At 39.6% G+C, this 23389-nt stretch overlaps 1 protein-coding gene across 4 annotated transcripts; it reads left to right on the forward strand.

The window, feature by feature from the left end:
* The first annotated feature begins 13728 nt into the window (after positions 1–13728).
* On the forward strand, positions 13729–17287 carry LOC113126569 (uncharacterized). Of its 4 annotated transcripts, none has more exons than XM_026300655.2 (5): positions 13729–14413; positions 14545–14561; positions 14644–14755; positions 14852–15022; positions 16364–17287. In XM_026300655.2, exons 1-5 carry the CDS (start codon positions 14411–14413, stop codon positions 16970–16972), a joined length of 912 nt encoding a protein of 303 aa, XP_026156440.1. In that variant the 5' UTR covers positions 13729–14410; the 3' UTR covers positions 16973–17287. The 4 variants fall into 4 exon arrangements, with proteins under 4 accessions (XP_026156440.1, XP_026156441.1, XP_026156437.1 ...); XM_026300656.2 differs by having other exon boundaries at positions 14548–14561; XM_026300652.2 differs by having other exon boundaries at positions 13730–14413; positions 14545–14755.
* The last annotated feature ends 6102 nt before the right edge of the window (positions 17288–23389 follow it).

Genomic DNA, 23389 nt, shown 5'->3' on the forward strand with positions numbered 1-23389 from the left:
TTACAGTACTCAGGTTTATATATATTGGACAAGAAAGGGGTGGACTAATCTTGAACAGACCCCACATGTTTGTTCGGGTATCTATGTTCAGCCTTCTTACCATCAAAGAAACAAATTGTTGGCAGTTATTTATAAAACTCTACCCTAAAACACTAAACTAGAAAACAGACACAACTACATACATCATATGGGTTAAGTAAAGTATTCACGTGACCCTTTGACCACGTATAAAACCCCCACATTGGTTTAAGTCAGTGACCCTTTGCTCTGTTGTAAAATCCCCACACAGAGAAGAGAAAAACCTCCATTTAGTGCAACAGCCACACTCATGTCTAAAGTTGTCCTTTTTTCTGTGTATCCCTGTGACGAGAATAGAGATGACCTTAAAGGAAAGGGAAAAACTCCATCTGTGTCTCTGTGATGTCAAAGTGAATAAGCATGATAATGGCATACATGTTTTGGTGCACATATCAATATGTCAGTGCAGGAAGAAAACATGCAAGATCATAATTGTCTAACACACACTCAGACTTCCTTAGATACCATAAATGCAAGGACTGGACTGTGATTGGTGGTGAAGAAAAACAAGTACACACACACCACAGGGAGCATTGTGTTGCTTTCCTTCCTTTGTTACAAACCAGCGACATGAGAAAGTCTAACAGGGGCTTGCTGAGTCACCCATTCAGAACTGGTCATACTGAACGCCATGAACGAAAGTGGCGGTCTGATGGCAGTGGCCTCATCAAAATCCCTCAAACCCCCTGCTGTGCTCCTGCCTGGCCTGGGACCACCTGGAAGTCTGGATCAGTGGTTGCAGACAGACACAACAACATGAGACACACAGACAAATACATACAGTGGGTACGGAAAGTATTCAGACCCCTTTAAATTTTTCACTCTTTGTGTCATTGCAGCCATTTGCCAAAATCAAAAAAGTTCATTTTATTTCTCATTAATGTACACTCAGCACCCCATCTTGACAGAAAAAAACAGAAATGTAGAAATTTTTGCAAATTTATTAAAAAAGAAAAACTGAAATATCACATGGTCATAAGTATTCAGACCCTTTGCAGTGACACTCATATTTAACTCACATGCTGTCCATTTCTTCTGATCCTCCTTGAGATGGTTCTGCTCCTTCATCGGAGTCCAGCTGTGTTTAATTAAACTGATTGGACTTGATTAGGAAAGGCACACACCTGTCTATATAAGACCTTACAGCTCACAGTGCATGTCAGAGCAAATGAGAATCATGAGGTCGAAGGAACTGCCCAAGGAGCTCAGAGACAGAATTGTGGCAAGGCTCAGATCTGGCCAAGGTTACAAAAGAATTTCTGCAGCACTCCAGGTTCCATAATCCTCAAATGGAAAAGGTTTGAGACGACCAGAACTCTTCCTAGACCTGGCCGTCCAGCCAAACTGAGCAGTCGTGGGAGAAGAGCCTTGGTGAGAGAGGTAAAGAAGAACCCAAAGATCACTGTGGCTGAGCTCCAGAGATGCAGTAGGGAGATGGGAGAAAGTTCCACAAAGTCAACTATCACTGCAGCCCTCCACCAGTCGGGGCTTTATGGCAGAGTGGCCCGACGGAAGCCTCTGGTCAGTGCAAGACACATGAAAGCCTGCATAGAGTTTGCCAAAAAACACATGAAGGACTCCCAGACTATGAGAAATAAGATTCTCTGGTCTGATGAGACCAAGATTGAACTTTTTGGCGTTAATTCTAAGCGGTATGTGTGGAGAAAACCAGGCACTGCTCATCACCTGCCCAATACAATCCCTACAGTAAAACATGGTGGTGGGAGCATCATGTTGTGGGGGTGTTTTTCAGCTGCAGGGACAGGACGACTGGTTGCAATTGAAGGAAAGATGAATGCGGCCAAGTACAGAGATATCCTGGAAGAAAACCTCTTCCAGAGTGCTCAGGACCTCAGACTGGGCCGAAGGTTCACCTTTCAACAGGACAATGACCCTAAGCACACAGCTAAAATAACAAAGGAGTGGCTTCGGAACAACTCTGTGACCGTTCTTGACTGGCCCAGCCAGAGCCCTGACCTAAACCCAACTGAGCATCTCTGGAGAGACCTGAAAATGGCTGTCCACCAACGTTCACCATCCAACCTGACAGAACTGGAGAGGATCTGCAAGGAAGAATGGCAGAGGATCCCCAAATCCAGGTGTGAAAAACTTGTTGCATCATTCCCAAGACGACTCAGGGCTGCACTAGCTCAAAAGGGTGCTTCTACTCAATACTGAGCACTGGGTCTGAATACTTATGACCATGTGATATTTCAGTTTTTCTTTTTTAATAAATTTGCAAAAATTTCTACATTTCTGTTTTTTTTCTGTCAAGATGGGGTGCTGAGTGTACATTGAGAAATAAAATGAACTTTTTTGATTTTGGCAAATGGCTGCAAGGACACAAAGAGTGAAAAATTTAAAGGGGTCTGAATACTTTCCGTACCCACTGTACTTACAAAAGCTATTGTTAACCACGCTGGGTCAGTGTAGAGAGCACTGACCTGTTTCTGCATGTCCCAACAACAAAAGCTGGTAGGTTTAACTTGGCTTAACTTACAACAATGGGAAACAGATTCTGGTCTGGCTTTGTCCAGCAGAGACATTAACTAAACCAGTCTCTCATCACATCTAAAGATTATTATTAACAGGTTATGTCTCATTTGATTGGAATGAGGTTGGACTCACTGGAGGCTGTGGTGGAGAGATGCAGACAGACAAAGGTAGAGTCCATCCTGGAATACACTGACCATCCCCTTCACAACATCCTGATGGAGCAGAGAAGCAGCTGCAGTGGACGACTCACCTCACTGAGCTGCAGGACTGAACCAAACAGGAGATCCTTCATCCCCACTGCCATCAGGATCTACAACACCTTAGACAATGGCAGGTGACTGGCAGATTATTTACTTACTAATTCACTACAAGACTACCTGAATTTGTGGATGAATAAAGTTTATCTTATCTATCTTACAAGTACCTATGCTTATATACAGTATAACAAAATCTAAAACTAAATAAAGGTTTGTACAGAACCAATCCAGATTCTGTAAGCAAAAAGACAAAGGGCTTTTTCCACTTCCCATATTTCATCACTGCTCTGTCCTCAGTCAACCTGGAAGTTCTCCTGGACCACCAAATCTTGCTGTTTTGTGTAGTGAGGAGCAAAGAGGCTGCCTGGAGGAGCTATGACTGAGGACACTGAAGTGCATCCTTTTCTTTAAGTCTGTTACAGCTTGACACGCCCCTTTGTCTGCAATAATTTTATTAATGGACACCTCACATGAAAGATGAGAAGAAATGACATCTCATGTTTTTTAAAAACATGATTTCCTGGCTGCTCTGCTCTTACATCTTTTCCTTGCATTGTACATGGGAGTAAGATCCATCCATCCATCGGTCGGGTTGGGGAGGGGTTGGAGACAAAAAAGAGCAGCTGGCACCACTTCATCTGGGTCCCCGTGATAAAACTAATACAAACATCCTGCAGGTAGGACTTACTACAGTGCTGCTACAGTTTCATGCATTTCCAGAATAATTTGATTTGGCCTAAACTCTCTCTACAAACCTGTCATCAGGAGTGAAGTCAGGAAAAAGCATCCTTACATGTGAACAAAATGATGACCATCCATTTCACCTGCAGCCATGATTTAATGCATTATAAGGTGATTAAACTAAATCTGTATTAGATCAGAGATGATTTGTCAAACAAGAATAACTCAGATTTTCCAAACATGAAACAACAAGGGCAGCCTCAGTGAAAATATTAATCTAACTGCAACCATCTGTGTGTGTTTTCTCATAGTTGTCATGAGGCGGCAGGACTGGCCCGTCTGTACCTCTTGTGTCTCTTTCCCTTTTCCCTGTGTGTGTTGTCCTGTCCCGTCCTGTTGATTGTCTGCAGGTGCGTCGCCGGAGGCCGTGAGGCACTGATGAGCTGCACCTGTCACTCACCTTCACCTGCTACAATAAAATCCCTGGGTCTTCACAACCTCGGCGCCAGTTGTCCGTTTGTCCATGCGTTAGTGGAAAGTCCATCGGTTGAGATTCTCGCTTTGTTGATTATTACTTACCACATCTTTTTTCATCCTCCTCCAGATCACCCACCTCTCAGTTAAGCCGGCGTTCCTGTGACCTGCAGGTGGAACTTCGCACACCCTGAATCCCAGTTTGTTCCTGGAGAGGTTTCATTTCCCTTTAAGTTCTCCAGTTTCTGTTTATAAAATCTTTGTTTTTTGATTTGGCACTTGGGTCCAGTTCTGACTCATGACAGAACGAACTGGCCAAAGCATGGACCCAGCGGATTCACGAGCCGAAGGAGGCTTTTCAGTTCAGTTCTGTCCCGACAAGGAGCTCTTCTCGGACAACATGAGCAGGCTGTTAGAACTTTGATGACAATGAACCAGGACCTCATGACCCAGGTAAACCAGATGTGGGAGCAACTGGTTTACCTGGCCGGCGATTCCACCTTATATGCTTTTATGCTCCTTCAGCGCCGCAAGGTATCGCCGATCCGGCCTGTCTGCAACCCGAGTGACCTGACCCACACATCGCCACTCCTGCACCCTACCACGGCAACCCAGGGGGTTGTCGAGGCTTTCTCCTGCAGTGCTCGAACATTTTCTGGATTCGCTATCGAGCCTATCCAACAGATGACTGCAAGATTTCCTTTATTCTGGGATTACTGCAAGGGAAAGCACTGCTGAGGCGGAGTCCTCTTCATTCACCCTAACTGAATCGCTCTCATCCGGCATAATCCGCCCTTCCTCGTCTCCCATCGGCTTGGGAGACCCACCCCACTTCCTCATCCTCGATCACAAGGATGGGGCCTCCAGTACGTGGTCAATTGGGACGGCTACGGCCAAGAGGAGCGGTCTTGGGTTCCGCGCTCGGCCATTCTCAATGGTACGGGAGTTCCATCGGTGACAACCTGACAAGCCTGGTGACCGCCAAGTGGCGACCATAAGGGGGGAGGTACTGCCATGAGGTGGCAGTACTGGCCCATCTGTACCTCTTGTGTCTCTCTCCCTTTTCCCTGTGTGTGTTGTCCTGTCCCATCCTGTTGATTGTCTGCAGCTGCGTCGCCAGAGGCTGTGAGGCGTTGTGATGAGCTCCACCTGTCACTCACCTTCACCTGCTACCAGAAAAGGTCTTCATAACCTTGGCACCAGTTTGTCCGTTTACCCATGTGGTAGTGGAAAGTCCGTCTGTTGAGATTCTCGCTTTGTTGATTATTACTTACCACGTCCTTTTTTATCCTCTTCCAGATCACCCACCTCCCGGTTAAGCCGGCGTTCCCGTGACCTGCGGTTGGAACTTCGCACACCTTGAATCCCAGTTCGTTCCTGGAGATCCTTCGTTTCCCTTTAAGTTCTCCAGTGATTTTCTGTTAATGAAACCTTTTTTTGAATTGGCACTTGGGTCCGGTTCTGATTCATGACACTAGTATGGAATAGAGTCCAAACAAGCTGGACTAGGTCCTCATATTTCTGTAAGGTACTGAGGATTGCCTGTTCAAACAAAGATTAATATATATATTATATAGCACTGCAACAGCTATGTAATCATCCCAAACACTACAACAGGAAGCCGCTCTCACAATATTTCTGGCTGTTTGATCTTAGGTGGACAAGGACACTCCATAATACCTTGCTGAATTTGTCTGCTCCCAAGAGACACAGATGGGGGAAGAGACCAGAAACTTTGGTTTCAGATTTCCCACAAGCTCTGTCAGACCCTTATTTCTTTTTCTCTCTCTCGTCCTTTCTGCCAACCTGGAAGCAGATATAAATATCATCAAGATGTTAAACCTGCAAACGGTGACTTTCAGACTCTTTTGTACCTAACAATGGAACTGTTAGGTAAATTCTTTAACAAATAGACTCAGAGGACGAACTTCGGTAAGATTATATAGAAGTTTTACTTGCAAGGAGTAACAGTCACACAGCACCTTAGTACAGCATGAGGATCACTGGCTGCTTGCAACCTAACACATCAGTTTTCATGGAAATACAAAAGGGAAGTGGTTTCACACAGAAAGACATCTGGGCCCTTATCAAATAGTCAAGGTTAGAGCAAACTGTGGTCACTAGAACAACAATTATATTTCCACAATACACAATAGGCCCTATTTATAAGTGTTTCAGTTATACTAAAGTAAGATGGATTAGGTCACAGGAGGGTAAACATTTTAATTTCTCTAACATGAACTCACTCATGAACTGTAGCATTTGTAAACATGAAGTGTGACTTCTGCCTTGTTTTAATGTTTGTGAATAAGTGTTACATCTGCCATGTATTGATTGTGTGTGACTTTATTTTGCAGGAAGAGGAGGTGCGTCTGCGGGTCAACCCTTGGTGGATTGGTGCCCTTTAAAAAGGAGAGTGGGACCTTAGCTCGGGGGCGTCCTATACGGCGGCCCGGCAAGCCTGGAAGCCAAGGAAGAACGTGGCTCCGCCTCCCGTTGGTCTAGATTCCTGTTGCGACGTAGCTGTCCTGTGGCTTTCGGCTCCTGTCTGTATTTGCTGAGTTAGATTTGTTAAGGTGTTGGGCGCGGTGGTTTGTTTTTCTACGTTATTATTTTATGTTAGGTGTTAGATTATGTTAGGTAGGGACAGAGGAGGCTAGTCCGGTGCGACGGTCCTAAGGCGGGCTGGCCTGGCTTGTTTCCTTCTTTTGTTTGGTTTGGCCGACCCATCACCGTCTTATGTCTTCTGTTTGGTGACTTAATAGCTACAATTGTGTGCTCTTCCTGTTGTCGGAATGCTTTATTTAATCAATAAATTGTGGCTTTGAGTTTTTTGTGATGTGCTTAATGTTGGCCTCTTGTTGTGTTTAGGGGAGGTCGTAACAATAAGTGAAATGTTACCATGTTAAAACTGAATGAAACAAGCATTGATCCAAAAACATCCAAACCACATTTTATACCACACCTGCAGGTTTTCTTGTAACTTGTTTCTATTCAAGTATTTAATTCCCTGTTTTGTTAAATGGGATCATTCAAAGAACAAGAAGTCATAATGCATTTTCTCAGTCGCCCTTTGTGCTAAAAGCTCACAAGTTATTCTGCTTACAGCTGACCTCACTCTGAGTAGGTATCACAGGAACTGGATTCTTACGACTTAAAAAAGATCTATACAAAAAGAAGAGTAGGTCTACTAGGGTGATCAACAGTTATGCATAGACCTTAATCCTAACTTTTGAGCTGATGTTTTGGCAACAGTTCAATTATTTCAGAGCTATACTGTAAATATAACATAGGTCCTAATGTATATAATACAGCCACATGTTAAAACTACCACAACTATCAGACACATTTTATTGATGTAAGTCTCAAAAGTATCAATATAGACTCAGAGCTGCCCAGATATAATATAGTCACATGTCCATTAGTGTTGATTCTACTATAGAGTCATCATATACTTAGTGTAGGAAAGTTTACTTTGGTGACAATGGAGCAAAAGTCAGATGCTAAACAGAATGAAATCAAAGGCTGCACACACCAACACAAATATGTCTTTATTGTATACTATTTAATTACTGAATCTCAGTGTCATTTATATACAAACAACTGCACAAAATAAACATGTACAAAAATGAGTTGTTGGTCAACAAATTCTGCAGCTGAAACCAGTAACTTTCTGAGGTGTTTTCTCAAAGGTAGAGTTTGGCCTTTTCTGTTCTTTCTCTATTATCTGGCTAAATAAAACAGCATTTCCAGATGGAAATCTATACATACAAAGGTCATAGAGGAGGCACATGTAAAAAGCATATAATGCTTATTATAAATGATACTACTGTTAACTGCATTATAAATAAATCCAATGCATTATAAGATAGAGATCTAACAAATCTAATGCATAGCCTTTCTTTTAGGCACCAACAGCATCTATAAAAAACAAACATATGAGCATTTATCAGGAGGGAGGTGAGAAAACCCACATCCTCATGACACAAACTGAAACTACACAGCCAGTTTGAACGAGTTACAGCAGCAAGCAGCAAGTAACACCTTCCTTAGCACCTCGCCTCTCTTAGTGCGTATCCTGTAGAGTCATGTTGGGGGTGGTGGGTTCCTCAACATGAGGAACTATATTTTACATTAAGACAATAAACACAGCAACAACCATTGCCATGACACTCCAAGAAGGCTGCAATGTTCATGCACCCAAGTTAATGTTGGGACAAACACTAACCTATGTGTGCCCTGCTGGTTTGAGATATTTCATGAATGTGGACTTGATCAGTTCTTGATGTTCTTTCTCCAGCCTCCTCCCCTCAGGACCGTTCTTCACCTCTGCCCAGTCTTCCTCAGTCTAAACACAACAGACCACATTAAAACAAACATCTAGCAGCAGGAACTCCCAAGCCCTGCTTAGTCTCTGTAAAAGAATAACTTCTCAGCATACCTTTGAAGGCCTCTCCCTCATAATAGGTTTTGGAGTGGGTTTATAACTAAAGGAGGCAGAGGAATAATTAAACATGTGGCACAGTGAGCAGGAGAAAGAGGGAGAGGCCATGCTAGCAGCTAGCTGAGCTAACTGATAGGCAGAATGAGCCAGAAGTAACAAGCTAAGTCTAGAAACAGCAAGAAGTACCGGACAACGCAGCAGAACTTGACTAGTACAGGAATATGTAACGATTTATGAGTTGTTGTACACATATTCTAGTTAGTTTTTCGGTGTGTTCAACTAGAGCTATTTTGTAAACAAGCTGTACAGAAATGCACAGCACAACATGCTAACAACAGGAAGTGAATTTGCCTACCCAGGAAACAATCAAATCATCCAACATCAAGACTTAGCCTAAAAAATAATCAGTTCTCAAAAGTATTGATTAAGTAAATTGAACTCTTTAATGCATAGTGTCTGATAATGAGTAGGATCCATCAAAGGCTAATAGGTAAATAAAAAACACACCAACCAGTTTACATCACAGTTAACTTTATTGTAAATGAGTTAACTTTAATATAAATGACATGACCATAATATCCACCTTTGCATCACCTGCATGCTTCATTCAAACTGGTGATGCACATCATTTATACTACAGATGTATTTTTATTTCCATTGTTAAAATGTGCAGTAATACCCATCACAAGGAGAACTGGCAGTCTGCAGTGATAAGTCATGGTATATTAGTCGAATTCCAAGTCAGGAAAAAAGTTGGAATTTCTGTCCTTAATTAAAGGGTCATTGTGTATTTTTGTATGTTGTAGATGGATAATCTGATATTTAAAGGCCTCTACTATCTGGTCAATCTGTAATAACATCATCTTAGTCATCAATCTGTAACATTCAATAATGTTTCTGTTTAAAGATTAAAAACTATGTCAGGGTAGAATTTATTGTCCCATGAAAAGTTCGTCTCTTTCAGCAACATTTTAAGGTGATTCCTCACACGTTCCCTCACCCTCTTCCTGTTCTCAGGTTTGGTTACCGTTTCAGATTGGGATCGTGCTTGAACTCGAACTTCTTCCTCATTTTTAAACAAGTTGAGCACAGTTGCCATGGGCCCAGCCCTTTGTTTCAGTTGTTGCCAAACCAAACAAATTCCCACATGATTTGCAAGGAGCCTTTGGGCTTCGATCATACAGGTTAAACGCCTGGCACTTGACATACTTTGGCAGATTGATTCTTCCATCAAAGTATGGTTTCTTCTGCCTATCTGGATAGTATGTCATCACTGCATCAGCAACATGACTGTTCCAGGCACTAAAACGGGAGGCAGCTACCATGATCTGCCCAGGAGTCTTCCCAGAAGTGGACATGGAGAGACCATAGTGTCTGGCTGAACCTCTCCTCTGAGTATTCTGAGAGACACAGATCGCTGAGGGGACCAGATGACTTTTTTTTTTACCTTTACCCCTGTCCAACTGATTTTATAATTTTTCTGAAAACTTCACTTCTCAGAAATTCTTCTCGTCTAAAATAATAACCAGCAGTTGTCTTTAGAGAATCAAAAAGCAGGAAGCAGCAATAAGAACTTGTGGTTCAGGAAACATTCACTAGCACTAGCAAAGTAGAATTGAATCGTAACAATATGAAATTTTGGCAGAGAATCACATAAAAACAGCTACTCACCATCGTCAGTGATATTAAATGAAATTAAATGAGAAATATAAAGCCCTTTATTCTAAAGCACTCTGCCTGACCTGGTTCAAGAAAGTCACAGTTTAAATATAAATAACATTTACAATATTGCCAGCAGTTAAAATAAGCAGTAACACAGTATATGCATCCAGTCACATGAGAGATCTATAGATTATTCTTCTACTTTTATTTCTGGTGTAGCTACAAACTACAGAAGGAAGTTGTTTTCTTTTTTTTGAAAGTGTAGATGTCGCAGTGAGTAATGTGCTAAGCACAAACAGGAAGACAATGGACCCGCACTGTGGAAGAAGAAACAATACTGGTCTACAACATTTGGGAAATTATAGACCCTCAAGATAAAATGTGCTAATTCTTACATATTTTGATTAGATTAGAGTTAAAGGAACCGGTGATAAAGGTGCTGTTTGGCTAAAGTTTCCAAGATATTTCATGATAAAGATTTATAATTATCTATACACAGGTGAGTGTATTCGCCTACAAGGGAGGAGGGGGGGGTCTCATGATCATGATCTTGACAATTAAAGTACGCTAGAACTATGAACATGGTACCGCATGAAAGATTATAAATATATCTTCACTGTGATACTAAAGATTATTACCTAACTGTAATTTATTGGTCTTTTATCAGCAAATGTCAAGGTTTGGGTGTTGAGTTTCATGACTAACTGCTAATTAACTTGTGTCATGTTAACTGGTGATTAGTGTGCGTGTGGCTGTAGGTGAGTTTGTAGGTGACTGTGGCGATGCCTGTTTAAAACACCAATCACTTCGATATAAACATTTGGTTTTTGGTCTAAAGGTTTATGTTATATTTGGTTAGTGATTATTCTGATGTAAAGTCGATGTGAGAACTGTTCAGACAAAGATTACAGTTCAGCTAATCGGTCTGTTTAGCCAGCTGATATAGACCGATGGTAACTAATATGTGTGATATGTGAATGAACATTAAGTACATTCTTATCATACAAAATAATTGCTTGTGAAAATATTGACTGCACAAGTTAATATTATAATTATGTAGTATACAATAGTATATTGTTAATATGTTTTGTTGTTTTTCTACAGGTGCAGTTCTAGACATCTGGATGTCTTTGTTGTGTGGGGATGAAGAAATTGAAGTGAGAAGTAGTTAATGGTATGACTAAAAATGCCCTGTATGTTGAGTTTCCCATACCCATGTTTGCCTTGGGCCCCCACAGTCCACCACTGGAAGTACACAATATTTGTGTATCTATGTATTGTATATATTCACCACAGTGGTATTTTACATTACTGAGCAAACTCATGCTTGTTGGGTGAACTGAACTGATATTAGGTGACTGCATAATTCTTCTTTTAATGCCAGTTTCATAATTTTAAACCTGTACTATGTTTGTCATAACGTTTGCTGTGTGAGGCAGTTTACAGGTCTCATTCAAGAGAAAATATCTGTACTTTGTCTCAAAACTAACACTTTGCTAGATTTACTCAGATTAAAGTTGCAATAATCACAATAATCAGAATTAAAAGTGGCAATGGGATCCTGATCACTCAGTTATTCAAGTAGCATGGTGTAGCCTCAGTCTTAGTCTCTCACATCCAAACTGGAAAACACAAAAACCAGTTCTACTTGTCATTGTGTACCGTCCACCTGTCCCTTACTCAGAGTTTTTAACTGAATTTCCAGACTTCCTGTCTGATCTAGTGCTTAGTTCAGATAAAGTCATTATAGTGGGAGATTTTAACATTCATGTAGATGTTGAAAATAACAGCCTCAGCATTGCATTTAATTCTATATTAGATTCAATTGGTTTCAGTCAAAATGTTAATAAACCCACCCACTGTTTCAATCACACCCTTGATCTTGTTCTGACCTATGGCATCAAAATTGAACATCTAATAGTTTTTCCCCCAAATCCTGTTTTGTCAGATCATTCTTTAATAACTTTTGAATTTAAGATGATGGATCATGAAGTGTTTGGAAGAAAATTCCACTACAGCAGATGTTTATCTGACAATGCTGTTAATAAATTTAAGAAAATGATTCCATCTTTATTTACATCTATGCCATGTACCAACACAGTGGAGGACAGCTGCCTCAATCCCACTCCCTACCAAATTGATCATGTTGTTGACAGCGCTGTAGCCTCACTGCGTGAAACTCTTGATACTGTGGCCCCTCTGAAAAAGAAGTTAGTGAATCACATTGCCTTTGAATGCAAGCAAAACTTATCAAGCACCATTGCAACGAGAGGAGCAGCCACTGACAAACAAAACCACTATTGTACATACTGTCACATTCTGTTGGCCTACAGGCACACCTTTATTAAACTGCAAATTCTTTACTTATGTTCTAAGTTGTGGGCTGTTGTTAGATAAACCCTCTTTCTGAACAAGTTTCTCTCAGATGGACTAAACAATTATAAAGAGAAAGGAGTCTCCTTTAACGATTACAGGGGCACCAGCTTCAATCAACACTGAGTAGTGAGAGAGGAAGAAAGAACAATTCACTCTTCTCTGCAACAGCATTTATACATGACAGGCTTGACAAACTTCATGGGAGTAACTGCAGATGAGCTGAGTTTAACATATGCTTTGTGTACAGTATATGACCTTGAAGACACCAATGTGGCTTTGTACAGTCTCTAGGGACAATCATTAAAAGCCTCCTAGAGCTAAATGTTGTCTTAGTTTCATGGATATCTGAGTTTCAGAGAGCAACTAATTTATTAGGTTTTGGGAAATAATGGGAACTCCAGAAATATGCGACTGTCTCAACAAAGGTAAAAGTCCTGCTGAACTTCTTTTTAACCAAAAGATAAGGGGAAAGAAAGATATCAGACGTGAATCAAGAAGTCAAACAATCAAACAGCCTTACAAACAATAAAAGCCCATTTTAAACAAAGTTGTTACTCAATTTCAACATGTTTTAATTAAAGATAATTTATTTTTAAAAAATCTACATTTTTATTGAAGTTATATTATAAAGAGTAAAGAAATTGATTTTTCAGCTTGATTTAGATTTTTAATTTAGACTTTTGTTTAATTTAACCTTTTGGTCACCCATGGAGCGGATCCGCTCTAAAAGTTGTATGTTTCTATTTTGTCACAAAAAGATCGTCGAAAAATGTGGATAAAGTATAATACATTTTATGTCTAATAAAACCTTAAAGTCTCACGATTAAAATGGCATAAAGCAATTTAGGATCGAATAATCACAGCGACTACAGTTTCTTAATATTTAACAACAGTAAACATACAGTACAAAACGCCGCTCTTTACCTTTCTCTCGTGTAACTTCATAGGTGTACTCAAACATGGAGTGCCGCATATCGTTCTGTTCGTTAGAATCCATAGAACAAAGTGCTCCCATGTTTTAGTCCAAAAAGACGTAATATTGTACAGTAAATCCATAAATCCATCGTCCTCCTCATAATAAGCCGTAAAACGAAGCGGTTTACGGCTGTTTTGTCCGTTTATTCAATAAAGTTTGACATAGCAAGCTTCTATGAATCACATGAGGCCTCAATCAAACTTGTTGTTACGTTTTACAGCGTAACTAACGGTAAAACCAATAGAATTCACATCCTCAGAGAAAATCCCAGTCAGGGGGCATATTCTAACTTCGATTGACAGGAGAATTACCCAGTCAAATTGTTCGTAAATGGTGACAGACGCATCTTGTAGCCAATGATGAGACTTTTAAATCGACAGGCGAGACCCCGTGCCAGATGACGCAACAGTGGGCTTTAACGCAGCCCCCACTCCTACTGTAAATGTAGCCTTGACAACACTGGCAGGCAGCGCTCGACGCTAGAGGGGGAGGGGAGTCATGTTTCACATTCTACAGCGCGCCGATAGAAAACTGGGACGCTTTTGCTTCATTCGGCACCAAGGCCGTCAATATTACTCTTAAAATGTAAGAACAGCAGCTAGTTTAATTTATCTACGTGTTGTCGGCCATTAGCAAAAAAAGGGGGCGGGGTAGACAAGAGGTTTTAAGCTGAATTTAATTTAATTAAAGTAAGTAGGTGTAGTCTGGCCAACTCTGAGTCTATATTGAAACTATTGAGTCTGACATCAATAAAATGTGTCTCATAGAGGTACTGGTGTGGTAGACTAATGATTTACAAATTCAATGCATGTAGGTTGTGGCATTGCACGTGATTCAGCAGACTGACACGCCTAGCATTCTGTGAGTCTTATTTATGTTCGCTGCAACCCCAATGATAAACCATGTTAAAGCGTTCCCTCACAAGAAACTGAAAGCTATTTTTCATTTCATTTTTCTTCAGCAGCAATGGTGAGTCGCAGCTTTTTAGTTGTAGGACTTTTAGCCAGTTTGAGATTATAACTAATAAATTCTGTGTTGCAATCTTGAATTTATTATAACTAAAATGTCTGTTGTCATGTATTTTTACTCTCTGTTTGAAGCAGGAAAATCGAAGGAGGTGAGTTGATTTATTCTGAAGTGGAAGTTGTCAGTGTTGTAGGTCTAACTTGTAGGTCCCTAACTCCTCATTATCATTTTAGAGGAAGGTTTCTGCAAATTCAAAATCCTTTCAGAATAAATGGTCTCAAGATTATTAAAATGATGCTGGATTCTTCTGAGGTGACTCCAGGAAGTACTCATTTGGTGGATGAGGTTGGTTCAGTTCAAACTTCTCTTTTTAACACAGTTCTGTCCCAAAGTCTCATTTGTAATTTTAGTATAATAATCAACTGTGTTTTGACCAAACAGCTGCTCCACAGCATCTTCTTTCTGGGAAAGATCAACCAAGTCCCGTTCACTCCAGAGGAAATCATCGGTCAGGGCATGGTGGAAAGACTGAGTCAGCAGTACCCTGGGCCTTTTCAACACTATTTAGATCAAGTTCCCAAACGAAGTCCGTTCTCCTGTGTGATGGACATGGTAAGATACTGTGTTAACTTAATTCACAAATAACTGACAAGCTGCCAATTTGTGATATAATGATGAAATTGTTAGAAGTGCAATGTTAAAAAACAATCAAAATAGGTAAGAGGCAATAAAACGGATGGGATATTAATTTTCACTTGCCGAATACAAACCTTCTCTAATCGGTGGTTCAGAAAAACTGGACATGGAATCGAAAACAATTCTCTCTCTCACAACAGAGGGTAAGATCCAAAGTTCTGTAGGCAGATATATAAATATTCTTCTTGGGCAAAAAACAAACAATCTTCCGTGCCTATGCAGACGGGAGATGTGCACGCGCTCACTAAGATAACAGGGACAACAAAAAAAAAAAAAAAAAAGGAAAAAAACTTCCTCTTGCACAAAAACACAAACAAAGCTCCTCTGGGCTGAACCGTAATCAGAAAGGTTAAACTAAGAACGAACAGTCTCGGTAAGCTTCATCGACTACCGAAAAGAAAAACACAGCAAGTTCCTTTTGCAAAAAAACAGAAAAATCTTTCTTTAAAAACAATCCTTGGACGGGTTACTTAGCTTGCTTGGAGAGGAGTGAGGTCCGTGATCAAAAGTGTCCAGCAGTAACCCCAAAGGCAGGAATAATCTTGGAACAGGCAGGTTCTGACGAGGAGGAAGTCAAGGCGTTGGACGATCAATAGACAACCTGGCAATTTGTCTGTGATTGCAAGTGTATATGTCTCTGAACTAAGGAGAAAACACAGGTGAAAGCGTACAATGATCCTTCAAAACAAAAGCGTAGAACAGGAAATCAAGTTGCGGGTCATGACAACAATATTATGTTAATAACGATTAGACTACATTTTAAATAATAATCAAATATGATTAAAAGCCATAGATTTTGAGAAAGCTGCTCTCAGACACTTGAACAAAATTAAACGATACTGGCAAGAAATGAGCGCTTTCATTAGCCAAATTATTTTGAATGTTTCATGCTTTATATATTTTTTTCCTTCAACATTTGGCTACATTATACAAATGACATTATACTGAGTCCTAAATATTTCTATGGTGTTATTTTTTTGTTCAATAGACAATAGATAAATAGGCTTTATTTATTATGTATTCACATTTTTCTATTTTTTCTGTTTTTACTCTATTTTATACTTTTTGTCTGGATGTTTATATAAGATATTATATTGTAGCTCTGAAAAAAGTGCACAGTCGCCCAAAAAAAAAAAGACCCTCACATTCGCAGATGCTACAGTATATGATTGATTTCTGTTGTTACAGTTTACAAAAGAGTCTGAAAGTCATAGTGTGCAGGTTTAACATCATGACAATATTTGTATTTGCTTACAGGTCGTCCTGCAACAAGGACAAGAGAGAGAAGAAGAAATACGGCAGAGTCTGACTAAGCTTGTGGGAAATCTGAAACCAAAGTTTCTGGTCTCTTCCACCATCTGTGTCTCTTGGGAGCAGACAAGTCCAGCGAGGTATTATGGAGTGTCCTTGTCCACCTATGGTCCAACAGCCAGAAATATTGTGACAGCTGCTTCCTGTTGTAGTGTTTGGGATGATTATGTAGCTGGTGCAGTGATGACCTATTACCCAGCTAACATCCAGAATGAACCCAATGGAGCCATTAGACTTCCAGATAATGTCAGGTGCCAGGCGTTTGATATCCGCAGTGGAAGTGAAAAGAATCCTTGTCTATCATGTGGAAATATGTTTGGTTTATACACAGAGGAAACAGATGAGTTTCCCTATGGTAACTGTGCTGAAACAGAGAGTGTGAGCAATTTGTTAAAACGTGAGGCAGAAGTTAGAGAGAACACACAACTACAATCTGACGCATACACGGCTGAGAACAGGCAGATGGCTAGAGAGCAAGTGAGAAACATACTAAGCGAATTACTACAGGGTTTGAACATTAACTGGGATGGAAACTTCTACAACCCTGCAGTATAAGAGCTTTAAACACGGGAACCACTGAAATAAAATGTTTTTTATTACAAAGTGGTCTCAGATATTTAATAAACTTCTGCATTAATGAAAGATGCTCCACTGTTACATCATAAGTAAGACATGACTGTAGCCAGAATCAACATGGATTATCATCTTAAATTGTTAATGCTTCAGTAATGTGATGTGCATTAGTGTACTTAGTGAAAATGATGGTTAGACTACACTCATGGCAGCAACTGTAAGTTGAATGAACATACAGAAGATGCAACAAGTTGTGTAGATCATATAAATATCAATAAAATCCAACTGTGATAATAACAGAGCTTCATGATTTATTTTGATATCAACTACTATACAAATGGGTTTTGGGGTGTATATGCAGGTAACTACATATAAGTATTATGAAACAGTAGTTTGCTGGAAGGCATCACATTTATTTAAACCCTCTGTGTTGTCGTTTCCGGATCATGTTTTGTGCATGCAGCACTCTTGAGGTTATTCTGGATAAAGTTCCAGATAGTGTTTAGACAGTTTTGGCTCTTCAGTCCGCTTCTTTTTTCAGCCTGCATTATGGACTTTAAGTTAACTAAATAATGGACACATTCCAAATAAAATTTCTGTGGTGTAAAGTGACTTTGTACAATTTTTTTTTATTATTTTTTGTGGTTTATTGCACGTTTTAGTAATTTATTTAGTTAGTATGAACTTATTATGGACAAATTAAAATTAGTGATATAAAGGTTGCATTGATGTATGGCAAATTAATATGCTCCAAAAAATGGCACTACACCATATAAAAATGTAAAGATATGCTCTGGCAGACTTGTTCTATGGTAGGTTTTGGTCTATATAAATAAAATGGTCTAGTTTTACTTGTATACACTCATACTAACAAGAAAACGCTGTGCTTTTGTCAAATGAAGAAAGCAGATAGGGTGCGCTCTCTGTCTGTCGTCTCTCTTCACAGACACGTAAATAAAACAACCAGAATCTCAGCAAATACTTGTCTCACAAAAATAAAAAATATATGGCTAGAAAGCTTGAAATGTTTTCTTTTAAATGAAACAATTCAAGTCGAAAGTCCCTTTTTATTTAATCCCTTTTCTCAGGTGAAGCACATGTTTATTTATGATCAGACACACCTTCCTGCATATGCCCTTTCTAAACAAAAAGTGTCTTAGAAGATTTAAACCAGTGTGTTGTTTTCTGTGAATGAATGAACAAGATGACTTTCACATCACTTCAGACTTAAGCCATTAATGACACACTCACTACCCGTGGCCCCACCCCAGTAGATAAATCAATAGATTTACAAGGACTACATACTCCTTGTAGTTGAATATAATCCATTCATTCTTTTTCTGAAGTGTGTATCCTACAGAGCACAGGTGCCTAACTCCAGTGCTCAAGGGCCACTGTCCCACTTGTTTTCAAACTATAAAAAACAAGCTATAAATGTAAAAAAAAAAAAAAAAAAAAAAAAAAGCTATGGTGACAGTAGTCTTGCGAGCTGGCAAAATCATTTTATAAACTGTAAAGTGCTGAATGCGATCTGCTACAGTAAGTAATCAAAACAGACTGAAAACTGAAATGTGATGTCACGTCAATACACTTAAGTGAACCTGTATTTTTGATATGTCAATGTTTATTTCAGCCACCCTGAACAGGTACAGAAATTTGTCTCTGATACCTTAGAAATGCAGATGCCATCCTGTCAGTTACCTAAAAAGATCTCATTAAAGCAGTGTTTTAAAAAAATACTCACACGTCATTTAAAGCAACACTGTAATATTACTGTAACGTTTGATCACGGTTTCCCTCATATGGTTGAGAAGCTTCCTCTTAGAAAACGCTTTTTGGTTTCTTCGCTGGCTCTGGTTTTGGGAATTATGTGTTACATCATTTCATCTTATAGTTAGCTCTTGGCTAACTCCCCCCAGGCTATGAGTAAAACATGTGACATATGCCACAAAGCAGGTCACACTCTTCCAATAACGGCAAATGGCGGGGGTGAGGGGTCCTACCGGAACGCAAAAGTTGCATAGTGCTGTTGCAGCTGATGTGAGCACGCTCAGGCTGCAGATACATTATTTTAAGGTTGAAAAACTACATAGTGTTGCTTTAAGTAGAAATGTAAACACTGGGCCGGGAAAACATTAGTGACCTCTACAAAGTATAACATAGTGTCAATTATTTGTCTCAGACTCAAACTACTTTTTTAATGTAAATTCAAAGGCCTACCCCATAGCTAGTCACCACATGAATGCAATGCATAAAATGCAGCATTTTTTTTTCTCTAAAATGTAGTATTTATAGATAATGTACATTTTCTTACAATGCAACTACATTACACACATTACAATACACCGAGAATTATTAGGCATTTTAATTAGTGTTAATGTTATTTTCCAACAGAAAAAACAGTGTGTCATGCTTGGCATCATGGTCTTCGCAGACTTTTTTTGGTGTTTAACTGCACTCAACTAGAAAAGTGAGATATTTTTGTGTAAACTTATGTTTCAAACATGCATTATAAAACATAACTCATACTGAATGGTGAAAAATCATTTTCCTATTAAATTATATACTGACATTTAATTTTTAAATAATCTTTACCAGATGAATTGAAATTGAATGGAAATTCTTTATTATACATTTATTCCTTTTGCAATGTATGCACCTATAATGAATATGTATTCATCTGAAATCACTTTTGAAAATGTCATGAAACCAACAAAAATGTCAATCAAAGTGACACTAATGTTCTCCATGTTAATGCTGTTTCATATTATTTACCTCAAACCAGGTTAGGAATCAACAAGTTTCTGTATCTTTTTTAATGTTAATTCTCTGGAAAACTGCTGTCACGTTACTGAGAAAACAAAGCATGAGGTCTGGAATGTTCTTGACTTTGTGAGTAGGGTTTGGTACTGGTTATCCACCCACGGGCAAACTCAGTCTCAAACGTTACATAGTTCTTTCCAGGTTTGCTCCAGTTTTGACCTTTCCCTGTCGACTTTATTGAAAATACTTGTTCTTAAATCAGAAAGGTGAAAGTTCATCTGCATTGCAAAGGTTGAAATTTGAGTTTTGTTATGACCATCACATGGTCAAAATGTTTGCAGGTTTTGGTGAGGCGGTCTGCAAAATCCACCTCTCTGGCAGTAGGTTTACTCCATAGCCAGATAACCTCAAACACTGAGCAAACACTGGTTCACAAAGCCAAGGAAGTAACTGCTGCCAAGAATGACTTGACTAAGAGCGTTGATGTAGTTTAAACAAATAGATGTGGACAAAAACCTGCAGCATTTTCACGTCTGCTGAGGCCTGTGCACTAGATGTCACTGTTTTACACAGAGAGACCGTTTCTTGTTCTACAGCCCTGTAGCTCACAGAGACGCCACATGTCTTTTAGCATCAACACAGCCCTGACACATTAAATGAAGAATCGTATGTGCACTTGTTGGAAGAGAAACGCTTTGGATAATGTTAGATTATAAACTAGAAGCTGACTTAAAGAGCTGTAACTTGACACCAACATAAATTGATAAATCGCTCTGATGCAACAAAGTCATTAAATGACTCAATAGTGCCCTGCTGGTTTGAGATATTTCATGAATGTGGACTCGATCAGTTCTTGATGTTCTTTCTCCAGCCTCCTCCCCTCAGGACCGTTCTTCACCTCTGCCCAATCTTCCTCATTCTAAACACAACAGACCACATTAAAACAAACATCTAGCAGCAGGAATCCCCAAGCCCAGCTTAGTCCCTGTAAAAGAAAAACTTCTCACCATATCTTTGAAGGCCTCTCCCTCATAATAGGTTTTGGATGCTGGATATTTAATTCCCTCTTCAAATACCTTAACCAGGTTTGAGGCCACCAGATGCAGCTCCTCTCCATCATAGGCATACACCTGTTTGTCCTCACAAGTCATCAGAACAAGCTCATCACATGGACATGATGTGCCCTCCACCACACCAACAACCTGCATTTTTACCGAGTCAGGAAGGTAGAATTTTCCCCACCCGTTCACCACCTCCTCTTCATCTCTGTAAATGGTGTCATCAAGCTCCACTATCTTCAATTTGGCACCAGCTGGTTTTGTTAAGGGGAAACACTTGCCTTTGTTAGTGGAAACAAAGTCTGACACGTGTGCCAGGTGCTTTCCATCTGCAACGCACATGGGACAAAATAAGAAGATGTGTAGAAACATGAATAAACAAACAACAAGGTTACTATGATATTTAGGGAAAATACCTTCTGCTTTACTGCACTGTGGCCAATCAGACAAATCAAGCTCAGGAGCCGCACTGAAAGAAAAGGATGTTTTAAAAAAACAAGTTATGGTGACAGCAGCCATTGAAGGTGATAAAATCCATTTATAAACAGCAAAGCAGTGACTGGGATCAGTTTAGTCTTTGAGTTTGTAACCAAAACAGACTGAAAACTGGGAACATATTTTTGACATGTCAGTGTTTCAGCCACCCTGAACAGATAAAGAAATGGCTTTTGTCTCAGATACCTTAGAAATGCAGATGCCATCCTGTCACTCTGTTACCTAGAAAAAAATAAAAGCTCATTGTTAAAACGTGGTAGAAAAACACTCAAATCCTTCACTTTAGTAGAAATGTAAACACTGGGCCTTTTTTCGAAGAACATTAGTGACCTGTACAAAGTTTAACACACCACATGGTGTCAATTATATGTCTCGCACCAGAAAAATGTAACTGATTTAAACTATGTAGAATCAAACGTCCATCCATAGGTAAAGCCTCCGGATGAATGTTACGCTATAAAAAGGTCACATTTTTCCTCTAAAATGTGGTGGATTGCAAAGCCTTTCTTGCCATTGCCTTGTTTTGTCTTCTTTTTCTCAAACCCAACTGCCTGTAATCCATCCACCCTGCCAGCTGACACTGGGCAGTACAACAGTATAAAACTTCATACCAGACAACTTCCTTAGGAGGCACCTCTAAGTAAATGAGATAATATACTGTGTTATTTTACAACTGTACTTAAACATAGACAAGTTATCTGCATAAGGCTTGACATAAATTATTTAAATTTCAAATATGCATCATAGAACTTTATTTTAATAGCCGTATTTAATTTCCCCGACTGTAAAAACGACTTCTTTACGTTTTATGATATAACGTTAATAAAAACGTGGTTTTCCTTTAATAAATTATCTTTAATTAATGCATATGTTGAACCTGAGATACAATTTGGTTTAAAATGGGCTTTAATTGTTTGTTAGCTGTTATTCAGTCTGATCACATTTGAAAATGTCATGAAAACAAACCAACATCAGTGTCACAGTCAAACCGTTAACGCGTCCCTTCTCCATGTTAACGCTGTTTAATAATATTTAGGTAAATAACTAACTCCTGTGTAACGTTAGTTAGTAATTATCAATCAGGTTATCCATTAACAAGCTTCTCTAACTTCTCTAGCGTTAATTCTCTGGCCAACTAAACTGCCGTCACGTTACTAAGAAATATAATCTTTAATAAATATTATCTTCTACCACAAACAACATGAGGGAGTTACCAATCACTAGTGAGTTAAGACAAACTCACTCCAAACCGCGTGTGTCGAGTTCAGGACTGTGGTGCATCGTCAGTGTCAGCTTTAGCTTCAGCTTCAGCTTTAGCTTTAGCTTCAGCTAGCTAACGTTAGCCCACAGAAGTCTCCGCTGAAGCTTTAACGCTATTTGAGGCGTGTTTCAGAGAATCGTCTCATCGTTTGGACCTGAGGTGAAAACTTCACCAAAGTAAAGTAAAGAAATTACCAAATGTTTTCCTGTTGTCGTTAGTGATGTGACACTCCAACCCGTCCCCTCGACCCAGTACCGATCTTTAGAAACGGAAGTGTAGCTGAGCAGTGTTTTGATCCCGGCTTCAACACGCCCCGAATCACGTGGCCGCTGCGAGAGAGGCCTCGTTACGTCACATGAAGGAGCTGAGATTTTCAATATGTCAAAAGGCTTTAAAAGGTGTGAGAGTCACTGCTCAAACTGTGGGTTTATTGAAAGGAGGAGATTACTAGAGACATTATTATTGTCATTTGAATTGTAGTCAGGGAGAGTGTGACTTTAGATTTAGGTTTAGGTATATTTAGTTTACTTACACACACTGAATAACACATACACACTAGTGATGGAGAAATCGAAGCTTTATGAAGCACTGAACCACTTTGAGACAACTGCCATGAAAACGACACACTGCTTCGAAGCATTTGATACAGTCAGAATAACAGGGACATCTGCTGGCTGGATTTGAGAACTGCATCTGAGCGGGTGTCCTGACTAAGCCTCATTGCTTCAGGCTGTAATGGATATAAACATTCTATCTTTCTCTGGGGCTTTAATAAAGTTATTTTGTCAAAGGTGTGTCATTGTGTTGTCTTTGCATGACGCA

This window comes from Mastacembelus armatus, chromosome 11 (assembly GCF_900324485.2).
Source record: "Mastacembelus armatus chromosome 11, fMasArm1.2, whole genome shotgun sequence".
Taxonomy (NCBI): Eukaryota; Metazoa; Chordata; class Actinopteri; order Synbranchiformes; family Mastacembelidae; genus Mastacembelus; species Mastacembelus armatus.